At 34.5% G+C, this 20,350-nt stretch overlaps 1 protein-coding gene across 1 annotated transcript; it reads right to left on the reverse strand.

Moving 5' to 3' along the window:
• Positions 1-8,238: 8,238 nt before the first annotated feature.
• Positions 8,239-11,411, reverse strand: LOC107777397 (UDP-glucose 6-dehydrogenase 3-like). The gene is made up of 2 exons (XM_016597406.2): positions 11,169-11,411; positions 8,239-9,974 (listed from the first exon to the last, which is right to left on the reverse strand). The coding sequence occupies exon 2, from the start codon at positions 9,950-9,952 to the stop codon at positions 8,510-8,512; it is 1,443 nt and encodes a 480-aa protein (XP_016452892.2). The 5' UTR covers positions 9,953-9,974; positions 11,169-11,411; the 3' UTR covers positions 8,239-8,509.
• Positions 11,412-20,350: the final 8,939 nt, after the last annotated feature.

The raw sequence follows: 20,350 nt of genomic DNA on the forward strand, positions 1-20,350 counted from the left end.
ATTAGTTTTTGGTCATGAACCAAATATTGCCCATCTACGAATTTTTGGATGTGATGTATATGTGCCAGTAGCGCCACCACAGCGCAGTAAGATGGTCCTCCAAAGAATGTTAGGAATATATATTGGGTTTGAATCACCCTCTATTATTCGTTATCTTGAACCATTGACGGGAGATTTATTTACTGCTCGATTTGCAGATTGTCGATTTGATGAAATAAATTTCCCACAATTAGGGGGAGAGAAAAAGGAAATCAAAAGAGAAATTGTGTGGAAAGTTTCATCATTATCTCACTTTGCTCCACATACCCCCTATATGTAATCAGGAGGTCCAGAAGATCATCCATTTACAGAATATAGCAAATCAAATACCGGACGCATTTACTGATTTGAAAAGGATAACTAAGTCACATATCCATGCAGAGAATGTGCCTATCTGAATTGATGTCCCAACAGGACCATCTACTAGCATGAGAGCTAGTGAACCTAAAGAACGCCTGAAGCGTGGTAGACCTTTGGGTTCTAAGGATCGAAATCCTAGGGAAACAAATCGACAAATGATCAAAATGATATTATGAATGGATCTCCTGAAGAGACCCAAGATCTGATTAGTTCTGAGATTCCTGAAGAAATCAATGAACCCGAGACTCAAGTGAGTGAGGAACTTTTAATAAGTTCTACTGGTGATGGGATTAATTTAAATCGATCTGAAATAGTGGTGGATAATATTTTTGCATATAATGTTGCACTTAACATTATGCAAGATAGTGAGGATCTTGAACCCCGATCTGTCGAAGAATGTCGACAAAGATCTGATTGGTCAAAAGGGAAGAGTCAATTCAATCGGAATTGAAGTCACTTGCTAAAAGAGAGGTCTTTGGACCAGTAGTCCAAACACCTGCTGGTATAAAGCCAGTTGGTCATAAATGGGTTTTTGTGCGAAAAAGTAATGATAAAAATAAAGTTGAAAGATACAAGGCTCGCCTTGTTGCACAAGGATTCTCACAACGACCTGGAGTCAATTATGAAGAAACATATTCACCAGTTATGGATGCCATAATATTTCGATATCTCATCAGTTTAGCCTTACGTGAAAGGCTTGAAATACATCTAATGGATGTGGTTACAGCTTATCTGTACGGGTCACTTGATAATGAAATTTACATGAAAATCCCTGAAGGATTTAAAATTTCTGAAGCATATTCAAAATCTCAGAAAATGTACTCAATCAGATTACAAAGATCTTTGTACGGTTTAAAGCAATCTGGGTGCATGTGGTATAATCGCCTCAGTGAATATTTGCTGAAAGAGGGTTACATAAATGATGTTATTTGTTCATATATTTTTATAAATAAAATGGCTTCAAAATTTGTTATACTTGTTATTTATGTTGATGACATAAATCTTGTTGGAACTTTAGAAGAGCTCCAAAAGGCAATTGAGTATCTTAAGAAAGAATTTGAGATGAAAGATCTTGGAAAGACAAAACTTTGTCTTGGTCTGCAAATTGAACATTTAGCAAATGGGATCTTTATCCATCAATCTACATATACAGAAAGGATCTTAAAACGTTTTTACATGGACAAAGCGCACCCATTGAGTACACCAATGATTGTTCGATCACTTGAAGTGAATATAGATTTGTTCCGACCTCCAAAAAAGGATGAGGAATTCCTTGGTCCCGAAGTATCCTATCTCAGTGCAATTGGTGCACTAATGTATCTTGCTAATGCTACAAGGCCTGACATAGCATTTTCTGTTAATTTACTAGCAAGATATAGTTCTTCTCCTACACGGAGACATTGGAACGGGATTAAGCATATATTGCGATATTTAAAGGGAACTCTTGATATGGGTTTGTTTTATGCTAACAAAGATAGTGCAGACCTTGTTGGTTATGCAGATGCAGGTTATTTATCTAATCACCATAAAGCTAGATCTCAAATAGGGTACGTTTTTACATGTGTAGGTACTATCATATCATGACGCTCCACAAAATAATCTATTGTTGCTACTTCTTCAAATCATGCTGAAATAATAGTTATTCATAAAGCAAGTAGGGAATGCGTATGGTTGAGATCAATAATTCATTTTATTCGAGAAAAATATGGTTTGGAATGTGAGAAAAGATCCATAATTTTATACGAAGACAATGTTGCATGCATAGCCCAATTGAAGGGGGAATTTATAAAAGGAGATAGAACGAAGCACATTTCACCAAAATTAATCTACACACATGATCTTCAGAAAAATAGTGACATTGATGTGCAACAAATCCATTCAAGTGACAATCTGACAGATTTATTCAATAAATCTTTACCAACTTCAACTTTTGAGAAGATGGTATACAAGATTGGAATGCGGAGACTCAAATATTTAAAATAAGGTTTTCATCGGGGGGAGTAAAATACGCGATGTACTCTTTTTTCCTTACTAAGATTTTTTCCCACAGGGTTTTCCTTATAAGGTTTTTAATAAGACAGCTAGCAATGCGTATTACTAAATATGTGTACTCTTTTTCCTTCACTAGAATTTTTTCCCACAGAGTTTTTTCCTAGTAAGGTTTTAATGAGGCATATTATCTTTTAATGAATATTCAAGGGGGAGTGTTATAAATATATTATATTGTGGATGTTCATTTAGTACTCCGTTGTAAATAAGCTTCCTGAAAAAGCTTATCCTTATGAGACTCCGCCGTAAATATATTTATCTATTTAGTACTCTATTGGAAATAAGCCTCCTGAAGAAACTTATCCTTTCGGTACTCCGTTATCGATAAATAATGCCCATGGTAGAAGATTATCTATATCTGGCACAACAGTTTAGAGTAGCAGCTTACAAGCAGCTTACACAACAACTTGCAGCAGCAGCTTCCTTTCTTCTATAAATAGAGGAGAATTCAATTCATTATGTACATAAGTTTGAAGTTTGAATAATATATCATTTTCTCTTTATACTTGTCTTTATTTTACTGTCTTTATTTTATAACAAAGTCAACTTTAAAACAGTAAACGAGTCGAGCTTCTTCATCTTCTTAAAGCAGTTTTTATAGTAATTTGGCCAAGCTTCTAAAATCTGCTTATTTTGAGAAGTGCTTTTTTCAAAAGTGCTTTTCAAAATAATACTTTTGGTGAGAATCGGTTTGTGTTTGGCTAATTAATTTGAAAAGTACTTTTGAGCAGTAATTAGTATTTGGCCAAGCTTTTGAAAAACTGTTTCTAAGTGTATTTTTCTCAAAAGTGCTTCTCAAAAAGTGCTTTTAGAGATAAGCTACATTTTTCTGCTTCTCCTCAAAAGCATTTTTTTCCTTCTAAAAGCTTGGCCAAACACCTCAATTTTTGGCCAAAAGCACTTTTGGCCAAAAACAAAAAGCTTGGCCAAACAGGCTATAAGAAAGGTCATCACTTATACCCTGTTTGGCCAAGTTATTTTTGGGTTAAATTTTTTTTTTTTTGGTCAACAAAACATTTATTGCACTTCAGACCTTTTGGCCTTAAGTGCATCTGAAGTGTAATTTTTCACTTCAAGAGTTATTGGCCTAAGTGTAGCAAAATGTTTGTTACACTTCAGACCTTTTGGCCGTAAGTGCATCTGAAGTGTAATTTTTCACTTCAGACTTATTGGCCTTAAGTGCATGAAACTATTGGTTACACTTTAGACCTATTTAGTCTTAAGTGCATCTGAAGTGTAAATTTTCACTTCAAACTTATTGGCCTTAAGTGAATGAAAACGTTTGTTGCACTTCAGATTGTTTGGCCTTAAGTGCATGAAACCATTGGTTACACTTCAGACATATTTGTCCTTAAGTGCATCTGAAGTGCAAATTTTCACTTTAGACTTATTGGCCTTAAGTGAATGAAAACGTTTGTTGCACTTCAGACTTTTTGGCCTTAAGTGCATCTGAAGTGCAAATTTTCACTTCAGACTTATTGGTCTTAAGTGCATCTGAAGTGCAATTTTTCACTTCAGACTTATTAGCCTTAAGTGTATGAAACTATTGGTTGCACTTCAGACCTATTTAGCCTTAAGTGCATTTGAAGTGTAATTTTTTCATTTCAGACTAATTTTTTTAACTTCAGGCCCGATAAGTCTGAAATTGATCGTAAAGTGGGTACACTTACAAATATTTTTGCAAAGTGGGTATAGGTTCAATTGTGACCCCAAAATCGAGTATAGATGCAAAAGCCTCGACTTTTTCCTTGAAGCCCATGAAGATTAAGAATTTAATGGTACAACTGTAAACTCATTGCTTTTTAGTTTTAAAAATAAATAGTTATCTTGTATTTTCAATTTTAGTGCAATGAACCAAACCTGCACCCAACAAAAATAATTTATATACTATTAAACCTTATATAACTAATTCTACATAACTAATAGCATGTTTGGCCAAATTTCTAAAATCAGCTTATTTTGAGAAGTGCTTTTCTCAAAAGTACTTTTCAAAAAAGTGCTTTTGGTGAGAAGCAGTTTGTGTTTGGCTAATTAATTTGAAAAATACTTTTGAACAATAATTAATGTCTGCTTCTCAAAAACTTCTTCTTCTCCTCCTCAAAAACACTTTTTCCATCTAAAAGCTTGGCCAAACACCTCAATTTTTGGCCAAAAGTGCTTTTGGCCAAAAAAGCACGTTTGGCCCAAAAGAAAGCTTGGCCAAACAGGCTATAATTCTTGTATTATAATCCACAAATGTAGGAGATACAAAAGATAGTCTATATTCACTGATTTAAAATCTTGAATTTTTCTCAAACAAGAAACTGTAAGAATTCTTCTTAAAACCTGAATATGCCCTGAAAATAATAGCATGTTTGGCCAAACTTCTAAAATCAACTTATTTTGAGAAGTACTTTTCAAAAAAGTATTTTTGATGAGAAGCAATTTGTGTTTAACTAATTAATTTGAAAAATACTTTTAAGCAGTAATTAGTGTTTGGCCAAGATTTTAAAAACTACTTCTAAGTGTATTTTTCTCAAAAGTACTTCTTAGAAAAGTGCTTTTGGAGAAAAACTACGTTTTTCTGCTTCTCAAAAACTATTTCTGCTTCTCCTCAAAAATATTTTTTCCATCTAAAAGCTTGGCCAAACACCTCAATTTTTGACCAAAAGTACTTTTGTACACTTAAGGCCAATAAATCTGACGTGTAAAATTACACTTCAGATGCACTTAAGGCCAAAAGGTCTGAAGTGCAACCAACGTTTTTATACACTTAAGACCAAATAGGCATGAAATGCAAATTGCCCAGAAACAAAAAATTGTTATTCGAATTATAACAATATAATATACGATTTAATACCTAAATCTATTCCAAATGAGCTCAAATTTGAAACATAACCTCCAAATATCACCAGGAACAAACCACAATCATCAATTTGTCAAAACACCAATAAATCTAATGAACTCATGTTGCAATTAAGAAAAAGAAGAAGAAACCCTAAGCAATAGTAAAAACTAAAGCGTCATAATAGCTTGTCATTGTAAAACATCATAAACAACATTAAAATATGTTCACAGCCACCATATAAAATCATTGTCACCCGAAGAAGAAGAAGAAGAAGAAGAAGAAGAAGAAGAGAGGAGGAGGAGGAGGAGGAGGAGGAGGAGGAGAAAGATGTCTGAAGTTGTTTAAAAAGTGGATACAAGTTAAAACTTTTTTAAAAAGTGGGTATAGGTTAAATGGGGGAGCCCAAATAGGGCGCCCGTGCAATTTTTACGAAAAAGCCTAAGGTAATTTTATCCTCTCGGTGCTTTATCCATGTATTAGTTATTTATAAGTGAATTAGTTATTTCATGTTGTTGACCATATTCACAATTTATAAAGGTGGATGATTGTTAGAGTGCCATTTCAAGAAGGGGCGGGATCTAGAGGTATGGAACGTACAAGAATATTTAGATGGGAACCCTGTTCAATCTACCTGTGACTAGGAGTGAACAAACAAAACCGATAAACCGCACCAAACCGATAATTCGAGTCAAACCGAAAAAAAACCCCGATGTGGTTTGGTTTGGCTTGGTATTGGAAAATAAAACTCAACCATAATTGGTTTGGTTTGGTTTTAACTATAAAAAGTCTAACCGAAACCAAACCAACCCGATAGTACATTTATATAATTTTTAAAAATATTTTATACATATAAATATTTATTGTAACATAATTTATAAATATTTATTAAACTTTTTCACAGTTTTATCTTTTAACGTGTTATTTCAGTTTAGACTTAACATTCTTGAATGGTAAATAAATTTTAAGGCACATAAATGTAGTAACTCAAACAAAGTTCAAATCAATATTAATGCTAACAAAAGAAATTCAATTCAATACTAGGAATGGCGATAGTGTTGGATAATTATTTTAGTTTTACATTGATTTATCATGACAATGCATAACTTCGTTTATCTTTTTCTTTAGTGCTTAGTTATGTAATTAATATTAGTACTTATTAGCTATACTTATTTTAGCATGACCTATATAGTATTTCTAGATTATGTTAATTTTCATTATGGCTTATTAATTAGCAATATTTGTTTTATGTAATTTTATTATTTTATCTTTGTTATTGAATATTTTAGTATAATGCTATGACTTATCTCACATTAATGTGTTAGTTTCTTGGAAATATATTATATAATTGTATTTTACTAGGACTTAAGAAATATTTGGAGCACAAGTTACATATTTTATGCCATGAAAATTTTACCGGAAAAAAATTCGAAAAATCGAAAAGTCCGAGAAAAATCGAGATTGAAAAATCCGACTTTGTTGGTTTGGTTTATAAATTTAAAACCCGACACCATTGATTTGGTTTGATAATTGAAAAATTCAAATTAACCCGACCTATGTACCGGGTGAGCCTGTGACCCAAGGATACTGGAACCCAGCTTCTGCACACTACCTGTGACCCATTGATGCAAGTTTATAAATCTCTTTAAGCACATTCACTTTTCCCTTTATTTTTTTCTTGGGCTTTTAACAAAACGTTACAAAACACCACTCGATCTTACAACTACACTTTTAATTTGTTTCTTAGTTTATTTTTTAAAATAAAACATAATAAATGACTAAAGTCAAACTAAAAAGAGAACCGAATCCCAATTTTCCAAATCAAACATTGAAACAAAAAGGGTGAGAAATAAGAAGAGGTCTGGTTTTTAAAAGCCTTGTTGCACGACTAAGAGCCCGTTTGGATTAGCTGATTGTAAATAGTTGATAAGTTTGAAATGCGAAAAAGCATTTTTAAGAGCTGAAACTGATTTTTTAAATAAGCATTTACGTGTTTTGATAGACGAGCTGAAACTGATAATAAACAGTTGATGTATTTGGTAAAAAAATGCAGATAAGTTATTCTTTTATTAAAATGACTAAAATATCCATAAAAACTTTACAAAAGATTATAAATTAAAAAGGTTCTTTGTAAAGAAAAAGATGAAGAATGAATATGGAATGAAAAGAAAGTTAGAAAATTTATTTTGGGAAAAATATTTTGTGAATTAGAAAATATTATTAAGAATAAACTAGTAAAAACCTTGGTCAAACTAAAAATGCTTATAAGCTAAAAAACGGGGTGACCAACTTACCCAACTTATAACTTATGATGATTTTAGCTTATAATCACTTTGAGTATTTACCAAACGCGTAGATAAGCCAGCTTAGCCAAACACCCTCTACTTTAAATTGTAAGAAAAAGTTCTTTCACTAGAAAATAAAACAAAATCGGAGCCAATTTTCGACTTTTGTCACTGCCACTTAAAGTAAGCCATTGCCATTTGCCAGGTCCTTCACCCTCCCTCCAGCTTTTTTTTCTTCCTTTCATTTATTTTCCTCTTATATTATATTTGTTATTTTTTAAAATATATGTTGAATATCTTACTCATTCATTAGTCAAATTATTATGATATATTAACTTGAGTTTGTGGTAGAAATCCATAATCTTCAAAAATTCTAGATCCGTGCGGTAGAAGTTCATAAACTTCAAAAATCCCAGATCCGTCTGATTTCAAGTCGGAATACTAAAGCCAGTCTGTAGTACTGAATCTTATACTAACTAGGAAATGATGCTGATCAACATGCAGGACAGGGAAGGTTTGAAGTTTGATGCCATATGGCTATATCGATCTTTCATTTCATTAACTTTTTTTAAGTCTTTTACTTCCCCGTACATTCATTTTCTTTTTCTCATGGTGAGGAGCTGATTTGTTTAAACAAAAATTTGTCTGTAATAATACAAATTTGCTTTAAAGAAAAACAGATTCTGGTCCAAAATTTAAATACCTTTCATAATCGAACAAATAAATCCTCCGACATGACAAGTAAATGATAAAAAGAAGTTTCATCAATACAAAAAAAAAAAAACTTAAAAACATCTTACATACGACTCATATCAATGATGGTTTTATGACTACAAGGGACAAAATGAAGCAGAAATTGAAGTGGTAAAAAAAATAGTAAAGAATCCCAGCAGACTGGCTGATAACTAATATCGTTAATACCAAAACAAGCAACTCGAACAAAGTAATGCTCTTAAGCGACAGCAGGCATGTCCTTAAGCCAGGCATCGAGCGGCTTACCAATTGAGTAGACAATAAAGCCAATCTCTCTTAGCTTGTCAACATTCACAACGTTCCTGCCATCGAAAATGAAAGCGGGTTTTTGCATGTTTTCATATATCCTCTGGTAATCAAGGGTCTTGAACTCGTCCCACTCTGTGAGAATGCAGACAGCATGGGCATCCTTTGTTGCCTCGTAGGCATCCCAAGTCACACTGACTAGTTTCTTGGTTGTGGGACTCATTGGCTGGAGGTGAAGGGGATGATCCCAGTCAAACTTGTTCATTGAGAGGTCTCTCTGGATTTGGTCCTCTTGCACCTGAGGATCATATATGCTCAACCTAGCCTTATCCCCCAACAGTCCCTTGCATACATCAATAGCAGGGGTCTCTCGGGTATCACCAGTGTCTTTCTTGAAAGCAAAACCTAGGATTGCAACTTTCTTGTTTGAGACTGTGTTGAACATAGAGGCTACAACGCGGTTGACAAAACGATTCTTCTGATAGTCATTGATCTTGATAACTTGTTTCCAGTATTCAGCAACCTCAGGCAGACCATTGCACTCACAAATGTAAACCAGGTTCAGAATATCCTTCTGGAAGCAAGATCCACCAAAACCAACACTAGCGTTGAGGAACTTGGGACCAATCCTTGAGTCCTTACCAACAGCATATGACACCTGTGAAACATTTGCGCCAGTAGCCTCACATAGAGCTGACATAGCATTCACCGAAGAGATTCTTTGTGCCAAGAATGCATTGGCAGCCAACTTTGAGAGCTCAGCGGACCACAAGTTGGTGGTAATGATACAGTCTTCAGGAACCCAATGAGCATAAACATCCTTCAATGTTTGGATAGCCTTCTGGCCTCCTGGAGTTTCCCGGCCTCCAATTAGGACTCTGTCAGGTTTAAAGAGGTCTTCGATTGCGGTACCCTCTGCAAGAAATTCAGGGTTTGAGAGGATCTGGAAGTTAATTCCCTTGCTGTTGTGGGTCAAGATTTTTTCAATTGCCTCAGCAGTTTTGACTGGAACAGTTGATTTCTCAACAACTATTTTGTCAGATTTCGAGACATCGGCAATCATACGGGCTGCACTCTCCCAGTAAGTAAGATCTGCAGCCTTGCCTGCTCCAAGACCCCTAGTCTTGGTAGGAGTGTTGACAGAAACAAAAACTATATCAGCCTCACGTACATGTTTCTCCACATCTGTGCTGAAGAAGAGGTTCTTGCCTCGGCACTGCTTAACTACATCGTCAAGGCCTGGCTCATAGATGGGAAGCTGGTCACTGTTCCAGGCAGTGATGCGAGGCACGGAGATATCAACAACAGCCACTTCAATGTTAGGGCATTTGAGTGCAATGACGGCCATGGTGGGGCCACCAACATATCCAGCTCCTATGCAGCAAATCTTCACCATTTTCCTTTCTTCTTTATTAACTCTACAACAGACAAAAGTTCACGTATTTCTGAGGCTAAACTTCTCACGGCAAAGCAAAATCCATAATGTAAGGAATAATAAGGAGCACATTGGAGAACATGCATAAACCAATAAACTAAAAGCTTAAACATGTTATAACTTTTGACCTCTTCAGCTAATAATTTTAGGTCCTATCATGATATTCGTAATGAAAACAATGATACCACGAGCACACTGCCTGCCCTATACTTACCACCAGATTTTAACTCACAAATGTAACATCTAACATAAAAGACTACTGTTTTATACATTTCTCATTGCAGAGGAAACAAGCTGAGAATGCATAAGGATATGCTGCCAAGACAAGGATACAATCGAAACTGGAGACACACAAGGGTTACAGCAACACAGAAAAGACAAAAATCTAGAGTTGGTTTAGAGTAACACCGTAAAATCAAGTCAAAATAAACAACAGTTAAAGGATGACATTAATTCAAACTATCTATCACATACACTACTGCTAACATGCAATTCCACAATTCAACCTGATATATAATACTCCCTCAGTTATATAACTTAGTTTGACTGGGCACAAAGTTTAAGAAAGATAAGAACTTTTGAAGCATGTGGTCTTAAATATGCCATAATGTGTATCTATCAGACTTTTGAAACTTCTTAAACAATGTATTTATCAACTATAAAAGTTTGTCATTAAGATTAAAATGGGAATTTCAAGTTAACTTATATCAAAAATTCTTTCTGCAAAAGAAAGAGTTTCATTCATTTTGGAACAGAGGGGATAAAACAACTGAAAATAGAGCGAATTTCACTAATTCGACACAGAAATTAATAAATGTTAAAGGCAATGAGAATTAGCAGGCATGATCTTGACCAGATCTAAGCCAAAGGCACTCAGATCGTCTACTAATATTCATATTTCAGATCCATCAATGAGTGATCTGAGCAACCACTAGATCTAATCAAAATCTAGCATTTTCACCATTAAATCGGAAAAGAAGAAAAATACAGCTTTTTCCTCAAATTAACCTTAAATACACCACAAAATTCACACTTTATGATCTATGAAATCGAACAAAATATAGCAAAGCTGAAGCATAAATGCATGCGATGTGACACAGGGAATCGTGTAAATGCAAAGTGTATGTAAAGCTGAAATTAAGAACGGAATAAGAAAGACAACTTCGCAAATTCGTACCTGTGAGAGATGATGAATTTAGGAGAAGTAGAAAGAGGAAAAAGATGGATCTGAAAGAGAAGAGGGCGGGGACCTCCTTTATATAGTCGTAGCAGATCTAAGATCTATAAGCGGAGTGAGGAGTCTTTAATAAGGGAACTTTGAGAAAAAAAGTTAAAATAAATATTCCTACTTTTTCACGTTTTCAGCACTGATGCGGAGGGATCAACGACATGCCTCCACACGTAAAGCGAACAAAGTATTCGTCAGTTGCGGAGGTTGATCAATTGTCCAAAAGGCCCTTCACCTTCTCCGCAAAAAAATTGACTTGATTAACTATAAACAACATCTAATTTTCTATTTAAATAAATATAAAATTTATAAAATTTTAAATACACTCATATTTCAATTTATGTAATACTATTTGATTTGGACACGAATCCAAGAAAAAAAATTATTTTTAATTATGATCATAAACAAATCATGATATTTTTCATAGTTATAAACTATGTTATTGTAGATAAAATAAAAGGTTAAATTAATTTATTTCTAAATAAATAAATAATAAATGTGTCATTCTATTTCTTACCTGATAATAAGTAGATGGTGCCATATTAAATGAAACAAATAGAATAATATTATAAAATTACTATTTTTTCTCGAACCGAGAGTTTATCGGTAAGGTCTTCATATACTTTATTCTTCCCAAATTATATTTGTAAAATTTTACTGGGTATGTTGTAGTTAAAATAGATTAATATTTACATATTTATAACGGTATGAAAAATACATAAATTATACGTAGTAGTTTGAATCCCTAAAATAATTGGTAGGAAAAATGCCAATTGGAGAGAATAAAAGAATGGAATAGAAGTGAGGAAGGTGGAATAGCAGAGATAGATATATTTTCCCACGCGTTTTGACGGTTCACGCACCACTGTCAAATCAGAACGGCGGCCGGTGGTGTTGCCCTTCCAGGAAAGGTGCAGTACCAATCCTCAATCCTGTGACTGTGAGAACCAATTTGTATGGACCATGGTTTCAGAATTCAACCCTTGAGTTGCCTACTTTCATTCCATAAACTGACACTTTTGCTTGCTTTTTTTCTTATTCAAATTGAAAATTACGAACTTGACTTGGCCTAGAGATTACAATTGAAATTGCGTATTACAAACTCCAATAACAAATAAACATTTCTTGCTTATTTCATTTTTAGTTGTGCGGCGAAAAAAAATTTAATGTGACTTGTTGTACTCCACAACTTTTATCTCGTAATGGTAATTAGACTCCAAAATATTCGTGAATAGTTTGGTACGGCCAATATCTGTTAAAAATTTATGAGGTACGGATTGTTTATACGGTAAGTAATAATAATAATATACTATATATTGCTATACGATATATAATAGTAGGAGTAATACATAAAATGCTCGATTTTCTTTTCCTTTAATTATTTTTATCCATATATTAATAGTATATGTGTGATTATATTTTACATTATATCCCGCATAAAATAACAAATTTTCTGCCTAACTTACAGAAGTTTAGTAAGACAACCAAACAATGTATTAAATTGTACAAAGATTTTTTTTTTTATATGGCCAACCAAAGAAGGTATTAATTATGTACAATTTTATACTGAATTTTTTTTTTTACCAATACAATAAACCAAACCAACCTCAGTGAAATTTTCTCCTTAATTTTTAAAGGAAAATGAACATGTTACAATTATCTCCTTTAGAATCAAGTTTCAACGAATCAATGGAGTAAGAAGTAAGCATTAATTTCACAAGACCAATTAAATCTTTAAACTTTTATTGCGTGATCTTATTCAGGAGTATTTTAGTTCCATATATATGAATGTTTAATGTAGGATTGGTGGGATACTGTTTTTGTTTTGTTTCTGTTGGCATTTGTCTTTCTTAACCAAATACTGCCACTACATCAAACAGTTTTGTGTTATAATTGGACGACACATAGTGTATAAGTCAAAATCTGCCCTAAAATATTTAGGACAATATAGTACTAAGGAATGGGTCAGTCGAAGTCGACCAGGAAACATCGAGGTTTGTGATCGAGATGTCAACAACGGGCGAGATCGAACACCGTTTGCAGAGTTGTAACGGCTAGTTTTCAAAATGAGATATTAAAGAAAATATTTTGGTGTATATTCTCTGCACTTGTACTATTATGGTGTGTTAGGGGTATGTCTCATACATATAGAAAAAAAGACAGTGATGTAGGGCATGTGACATTTATTTGATAAGAACAGACTTTTGAGAAAGAATCTCTCTCTTTTATAAAGATACAGACAATGCCTTTTAATCATGATTCTTGTTCATATTATTCCACACTTTTTCATCAAATCCGAGAATAATTCGAACATTCGAGGATTTAGGATTTATCTGTCATTCATTGTTGTCAGGAGGGACAATCATCTAGTTCATCCTTTATTGGGTGAATGTCACGCCCCAAACTCGGAGAGCGCAGCCGGCGCTCAACCGAGTAAATCCGACTGAGCAAGCCTGTTAGATTTCATTCTACCCAAACTTATTCATGAAATAATAAGAGATGTACTCCATTAATCAAACACTGAGAAAATTTCATTAACAACTTCTATTCGTTCCATTAGCAACTTCGTTCATAATTTCCAAAGTATTACAAGTTTATAGATATAATAAAAAATATGTTTACTAAATAGCAACAATTTTAGTTCAATTCCCAACACCATACACCACCCGCAACTTGTCTACGGAGCCTCTAAATATGACAGAAGAATAGTATGGAAGTGCCGGCAATAAGGCCCTGGCTATACCTCAAGACACAAAGTGTAACATCAAGTGACATCGAGCCCGAAATAGAGTAGGGCTCACCTAAACCTGCTGAATAAGGAGTAACTTCTAATGAGGACCAAAGTTGCACCGCTGATGAATCACCTGCATCCATTGAAGATGCAGCACCCCCGGCAAAAAGGACGTTAGTACATATGAAATAGTACTAGTATGTAAGGCTAACTGTCCTCTTTCAAAATAGAATACCAATGTAAGAAAGGGAAATACATAGAAACAAAAAGTCATAATCAATGATATTCAAATGTCAAGTTACAACATAATAATTTCCAAAATATGAAGATAACACCATGAAATGATAATCAAATTATGATGATAATATTATTTTTTTGTTGGGAGAACTTTAGCACCGATATACCACTGTTCACAATATCACCGTTCACAATACCAATATTCACAATACCAATATTCACAATACCAGTGCCACCGTACTTTTAGCACGGAGTCCGATCACGGAATCAACCACAATTACTATCAATATCAATACCACCGTAATTTTAGCACGGAATTCGATCACGACCCGATCGGTTAGGCTATCTCATTATAGAATCAACCACAATTATAATCAATACCAATACCACCGTAATTTTAGCACAGAGTCCGATCACGACCCGATCGGTTAGGCTATCTCATTAGAGAATCAACCACAATTATTATTAATACCAATATCACCGTAATTTTAGCACGGAGTCCGATCATGACCCGATCGGCTAGGATATCTCATTAGAGAATCAACCATAATCTCAATTTTAATTTCCAGCACAATTACCACCATGTGTGCGACATGGTGTCCGATCACGACCCGATCAGCTAGGCTGTCTTATTCGAGATATCAACCCTTTTATATCAATCAATCTTATCCCAATTAATAGGAATAATTTTATCGCATCAATCTCATCCCAAATAAGAGGAATAATTCACAAAAATAACATAGGTGCAAATGTATTTACCTCATAATCTTTCACATTATATAAATCTCCATTAGTATTTTCAACCAATAACAACAACAATATTTCCTTGGCTCTTTTGGCCATTTACAAGATTCTTTGTTCAAGGCACGGTGGCCATATTTGTTATTCCACACTTTCATTTCATCCATCTCATGTATCATCATGATAAATATCAACATACATATAATATTCCGGGAATCACAACTTTAAGTTCATTAGAAATGAACAATTTAAGCACAATAGATTTCTTTCTGAGAAATAGAGTAAAATAATTGGCAATTGATGCGCAAGTTAAAATCATCAGCAAATAACACACCATTTATTCTTGACACCTTTTCCCCAAAAAGGGGAATACATAAATTTCCACTCACGAATATGTAAGAACGCAAAACACATTGAAAATACTCACATTTAGGCAATTCTATTTTCGAAGTCAATTCGGAATAGTTGAATCAAGGCTCATTTTATAACCTTTATCACATCATTTCATTTCATTGGCTCCATTGGCCACAAGTATAACTTTCACTTATATCTATCATCGCATTTCATACTTCTTTCACATCTTTTAACTCCATTGGCACCATTAGCCACAATTATAACTTTCACTTATATCAACCATCGCATTTCATACTTCTTTCACATCTTTATAGGTTATCAACAGTAAGACATTTCCAATCAAGGGTTTAGGTATACATATGAGCAATTAAGAATCTTAAGCATATTGAGTTTTCTCACATAATTTGGAATCATAACCTTCATTTGAAATACAACTCAAAGACATAGTATTTTAATACACATATCATTCTTGAACACATTCCCAAAGTAAACATAATGTGTTAGGAACATTCGGAACACGTTTTGAATACTTAATTCTCGATACTTTGCTTATTCGGGACAATCGAATTTATTGGGAACAACTCGGAACATAGAATAAGGAACTTGAGACAACCATACTTGAAACTTATGAGAACATCATTGAATTCAATTCTAAGAGAGAAAGTTTAGCCAACATACCTTGCTTTGAGCTTTTCTTAAATTACTACAACGTTCCGAAAATTCTAGCAACTTCAATCTATTTAGAAACATAACAAAAGTAAACCATAATTAGGAAGATATTCATGGGTTCACCTCACTTAAGCATTTCATCAAACACTAGGTGTGCAAATTGGTTATAAGGTTCTTCCACAAAATTTCCTTCACTTCACAACCCAATCTTTACTTATTTGAACTCAACAAACTTCCCACAAACCTTATTGGTATATTCATGTATAAATAATACTCTTACACCCTAGAATCATACCCTTAATCAACCATCTTCTACCCAAATTTGAAATTGAAAACTAGGGTATGCAACCCTTACCTCTTAGATGAAGAACTTGAGAGATTTCTTGTTGGATTTCAAGGCTTGAACAAGATCTTGATGAAAAAATCACTTGAATTTTTTTCCTCTTTTTAGAATACTCTCACTTCTCTCTAAAAATATAAGATTTTTGCTCCAAAATGAGCTTCAAGGGTTATTTATCCAAGTTGGGTCGGGTTATAAAGATAAAAGAATGGATACTCCAAAATTTTGGACCGGGCTACAGACCAGGCTAGGCACGCTCTGTAGCCAGCTATAGACCTGGCGAGTCACGCTCTGTAGCCAGCTATAGACCTGGCGAGGCACGCTCTGTAGCCTGCTATAGACCTGGCGAGGCACGCTCTGTAGCCAGCTATAGACCTGGCGAGGCAAGGGATATAGCACGGTCCAGCACGCTACAGACCTGGCTAGTCGAGGGATATAGCACGGTCTAGTGCGCTACAAGCTGGGCGATGCAAGATTGAAAATTTTCAACTACCGAACACACCGTTCAACCCAAAAACTCCAAAAATATAATACATTAGCCTACCTTGGCACCCCGAAACTTTAAATTACTTAACGAAATTTTTTGGGGCCTTACATTCTCTCCCGCTTAGCATCGTTCATCCTCGAATGAGAAGTAGTGTCTGCCCCAAACACTTAACTTAATTTATCTCTTTTCTCACACACCTCAATCTCCCAAATTTTACTAACTCCAAAATATTTTTCAGAAATTTCGGCAGAGTCTTCCCTGTATTTGGACCTAACTACCTGCTAGAGTAACACCAAAAACACCCTAACAACATTTTCATAACTCAATCGAAACGTCGCAATATATATATATATATATATATATATATATATATATATATATATATATATCAACAACACTAATCTCAACATTGAGGGCATTACATTAACAAAAGCGGTATTTTGACATGAACCTTACACATTTAAATCATAACACATAGAAAATACCTTTTGAACCACAACCATTTGGCTATACAAACAAGTGAGGATATTTTCTTTCCACAATACTCTCGGCCTTCGAGGTGACCTCCTCGACTCACAGACTTAGCCACAACATTGTAACGGAGGCAATCCCAACTTCCGAACTTGTCTAATCAAGGATGATAATTAGGTACCACTCATAAGCCGATTATTCATTAACTTCACCTTCTCTAGCTTCTGCCGGAATGATAGACAAAGGATTTCCAACTACCTTCTTGGACATAGACACATGAAACACTGGATACATGGAGGACAATAATATGGAAAATACCATACTCATAGTTTGGCCTATTTTGTTCAAGATTTCATAAGGCCTAATGTGACTACACACACTTTACCTTTATTAACAATTCACATAGCATCCTCATGGAGAAGATATTGAGAATAACCCGTTCACTTTCTTCAACTCTAAATCTCTACGCCAAATACCCAAACTAAACTTTTGACGATCTCCAACAATTACTCTAAGATGTGCTAGTATGAATATGACCATAAAATTTCCTATCCAATATATCTGATCACGAGATGGTGTTTATTCTTTGACATGTTTGAACATTCAACCCTTTTAGGTTACTATAAATATGAATAACGAGGTTCGAGATTGGATAGAACTATTCAAGAATATATCAATGTGCTGAGCACGGTATTTCAGGAGGTTATATCCTAAGAGACATGAAGGTTTCTACCAATAGTACTGACATGGTTAATCATTGTAATAACTTCGTTTATTTGACACATGAGGCACAGAGTTGCCTAATAGGCATTGATAGTGTAGGGACAATATTCATGATTCTGAGATGTAACAGAAGTGAGTCATGAAAAGGACATCAACAATGATTTCATTCCATTCGTGCCTTATTTGGCAATAGTAGGCCTCAAAGAGAGATAACATTTATGTGACACCAGTTGCCTCTTGGAATGTAGGGAAAATCAGTTTAACTCGAAATGAGAATATTCTAGCACCCTGAATGTGATATGGGTTACAAGATACACGAAGTTGCATTACGATCTTAACTGTATTTGACAGAAGGAATCTATGTCACAAACCCATAAGGTTGAAAAAGAAGTTGAACACTTATGAGACTATTATCATTCTGACAGCTTAACCCTTGCCAATAGTTGATCCTATATGAGAGGACTAGAGATACGACGAATTTGTCTTTCAATTCAATATGTTCTCATGTTACTAGATGGTGAAAAAAATTCATGATAATATACACAAAGGAACAAAGTGATTGTTCAAACCATATGAGCCACATACACCGGAGAGAAAAATAGTAGCTCAAGAAGGACCTCAACACTAGGCCACTATACATTGGATTTGATACCACATAGGTAAACTTTATGACTGTGCATGCATAAGCACAAGTGAGCAGATGTTATCCATTTGAATCAAAAGGTTCTTTAAGAAATTCATCAGGTATAGCCTCTTGTTGAGAATTTAGGAAATCAAGTGGGAAGTATTACTCCTAGAGTTATAACTCAATTCAAGGACATAATTATATAGCTCAATTCCACAAGAGGTTGTAAATAAGAGAATTTGTGATATAGTGGATTCACGAATAACGCGTCTCGTTCAAAGAGTAGGTACATGTATTGTTTTGTGATTCAACATCTTGTTAAGACTATATTTATGAGAGCTCTTCAATATGGGTGCACATAAACAACAAGTAAAAATTATGTGGAGTTCATAACGATATAACAAGGAGTGACTTACTTGGTAACTTTAGATTGATAAGGTAGTATCTTACTTGATTCCCCTAAACTCCATAACCATAACGTATTTCAAGAGTCATTCAACATGTTCCCAAGTGGCGTTTCTTACAAATCAAACATTCGACTTATTGGTATAAACAACCCTCTTTCGTTTCTTAGGTGCTCTTACCACATGATCTGGTGGCACGATAACATTAATAGGGACAAGTACACTTCTCTTAGAAACTGGTTCTTTCAATACCTCCTCGCTGCCTTGTCATGACCCCAAATTCCCTCTGTAGGAGGTCGTGATGACACCTAATCTCTAAGACTAGGACACCTAGTCTCTAAGACTAGGTAAGCCTATCAATGCAGAATAATCATAAATATCTGAAATAAATAAACCACAATTCAAATAATTACAACTCCCAAAATCCGGTAGAAATAAGTCACAAGCTTCTAAAAATTTATTCTCAATGTCTCTATGTATCAAGGTCTAAAAAACAATAAGGAAGCAACATAAAAATGATAGAAGGGGACTTCGGAGTCTGCGGAAGCTGGAAGATATACCTCGAAGTCTCCGTGCGCAGGTAACTCACTGACACCTAGACTGGTAAGTACAAAAAGATGTGCAGAAGCGTAGTATGAGTACACCACAGCGGTACCCAGTAAGTGTCAAGCCTAACCTCGGTAGAGTAGTGACGAGGTCAGGTCAGGCCCTACTGGAGAATAGATAATGACATGGAAAAATGTTTAAACAATTTAATAAGATAAAATGATAATGAAAATGAATCAAGTAGTATGTCACATTTAATTACATCAAATAATGGCAAATAAATACCTTGTGGAAACAAAACAGAGTTTCTTTTCAACTTTAAGAAAAATCACAATAAAAATCAAAGGCAACTACGGCCATAAATCAATATCAACAAGGGCACTACCGAGGTACCGCCTCGTAGTCCCAAATCATAATTAAATTCACAATATCTCATTTTCTTATCTCACCGCGGGAGCCTTCACAATTTATTTTAAAGAAAATATTTTTTCCGAAATAGCATCCCGCGTTTTAGCCATCCTTATCACACCACATGACTTCTAGTAGTTCCCCCTACTAGCCACGCGTATCAAGCCACCCTTATCTCACCGCATGTGTTTCAATACCCAAACCTTATACCACTGCATGCGTATCAATATCATAATATATCATAATTTGCACCTCAAGTGCTCAAATAATTTAACGTGCCAACATAATTCAACAACAATATTTTCCAAAATAAAGAGATCACGGTTCATGCCAAAATAATTCATAAATAATATTTTTCCACAATAAAGATCTCATGGCTCCATCACAATGAGTAC

The sequence above is a fragment of the Nicotiana tabacum genome, chromosome 17 (assembly GCF_000715075.1).
Source record: "Nicotiana tabacum cultivar K326 chromosome 17, ASM71507v2, whole genome shotgun sequence".
Lineage (NCBI taxonomy): Eukaryota > Viridiplantae > Streptophyta > Magnoliopsida > Solanales > Solanaceae > Nicotiana > Nicotiana tabacum.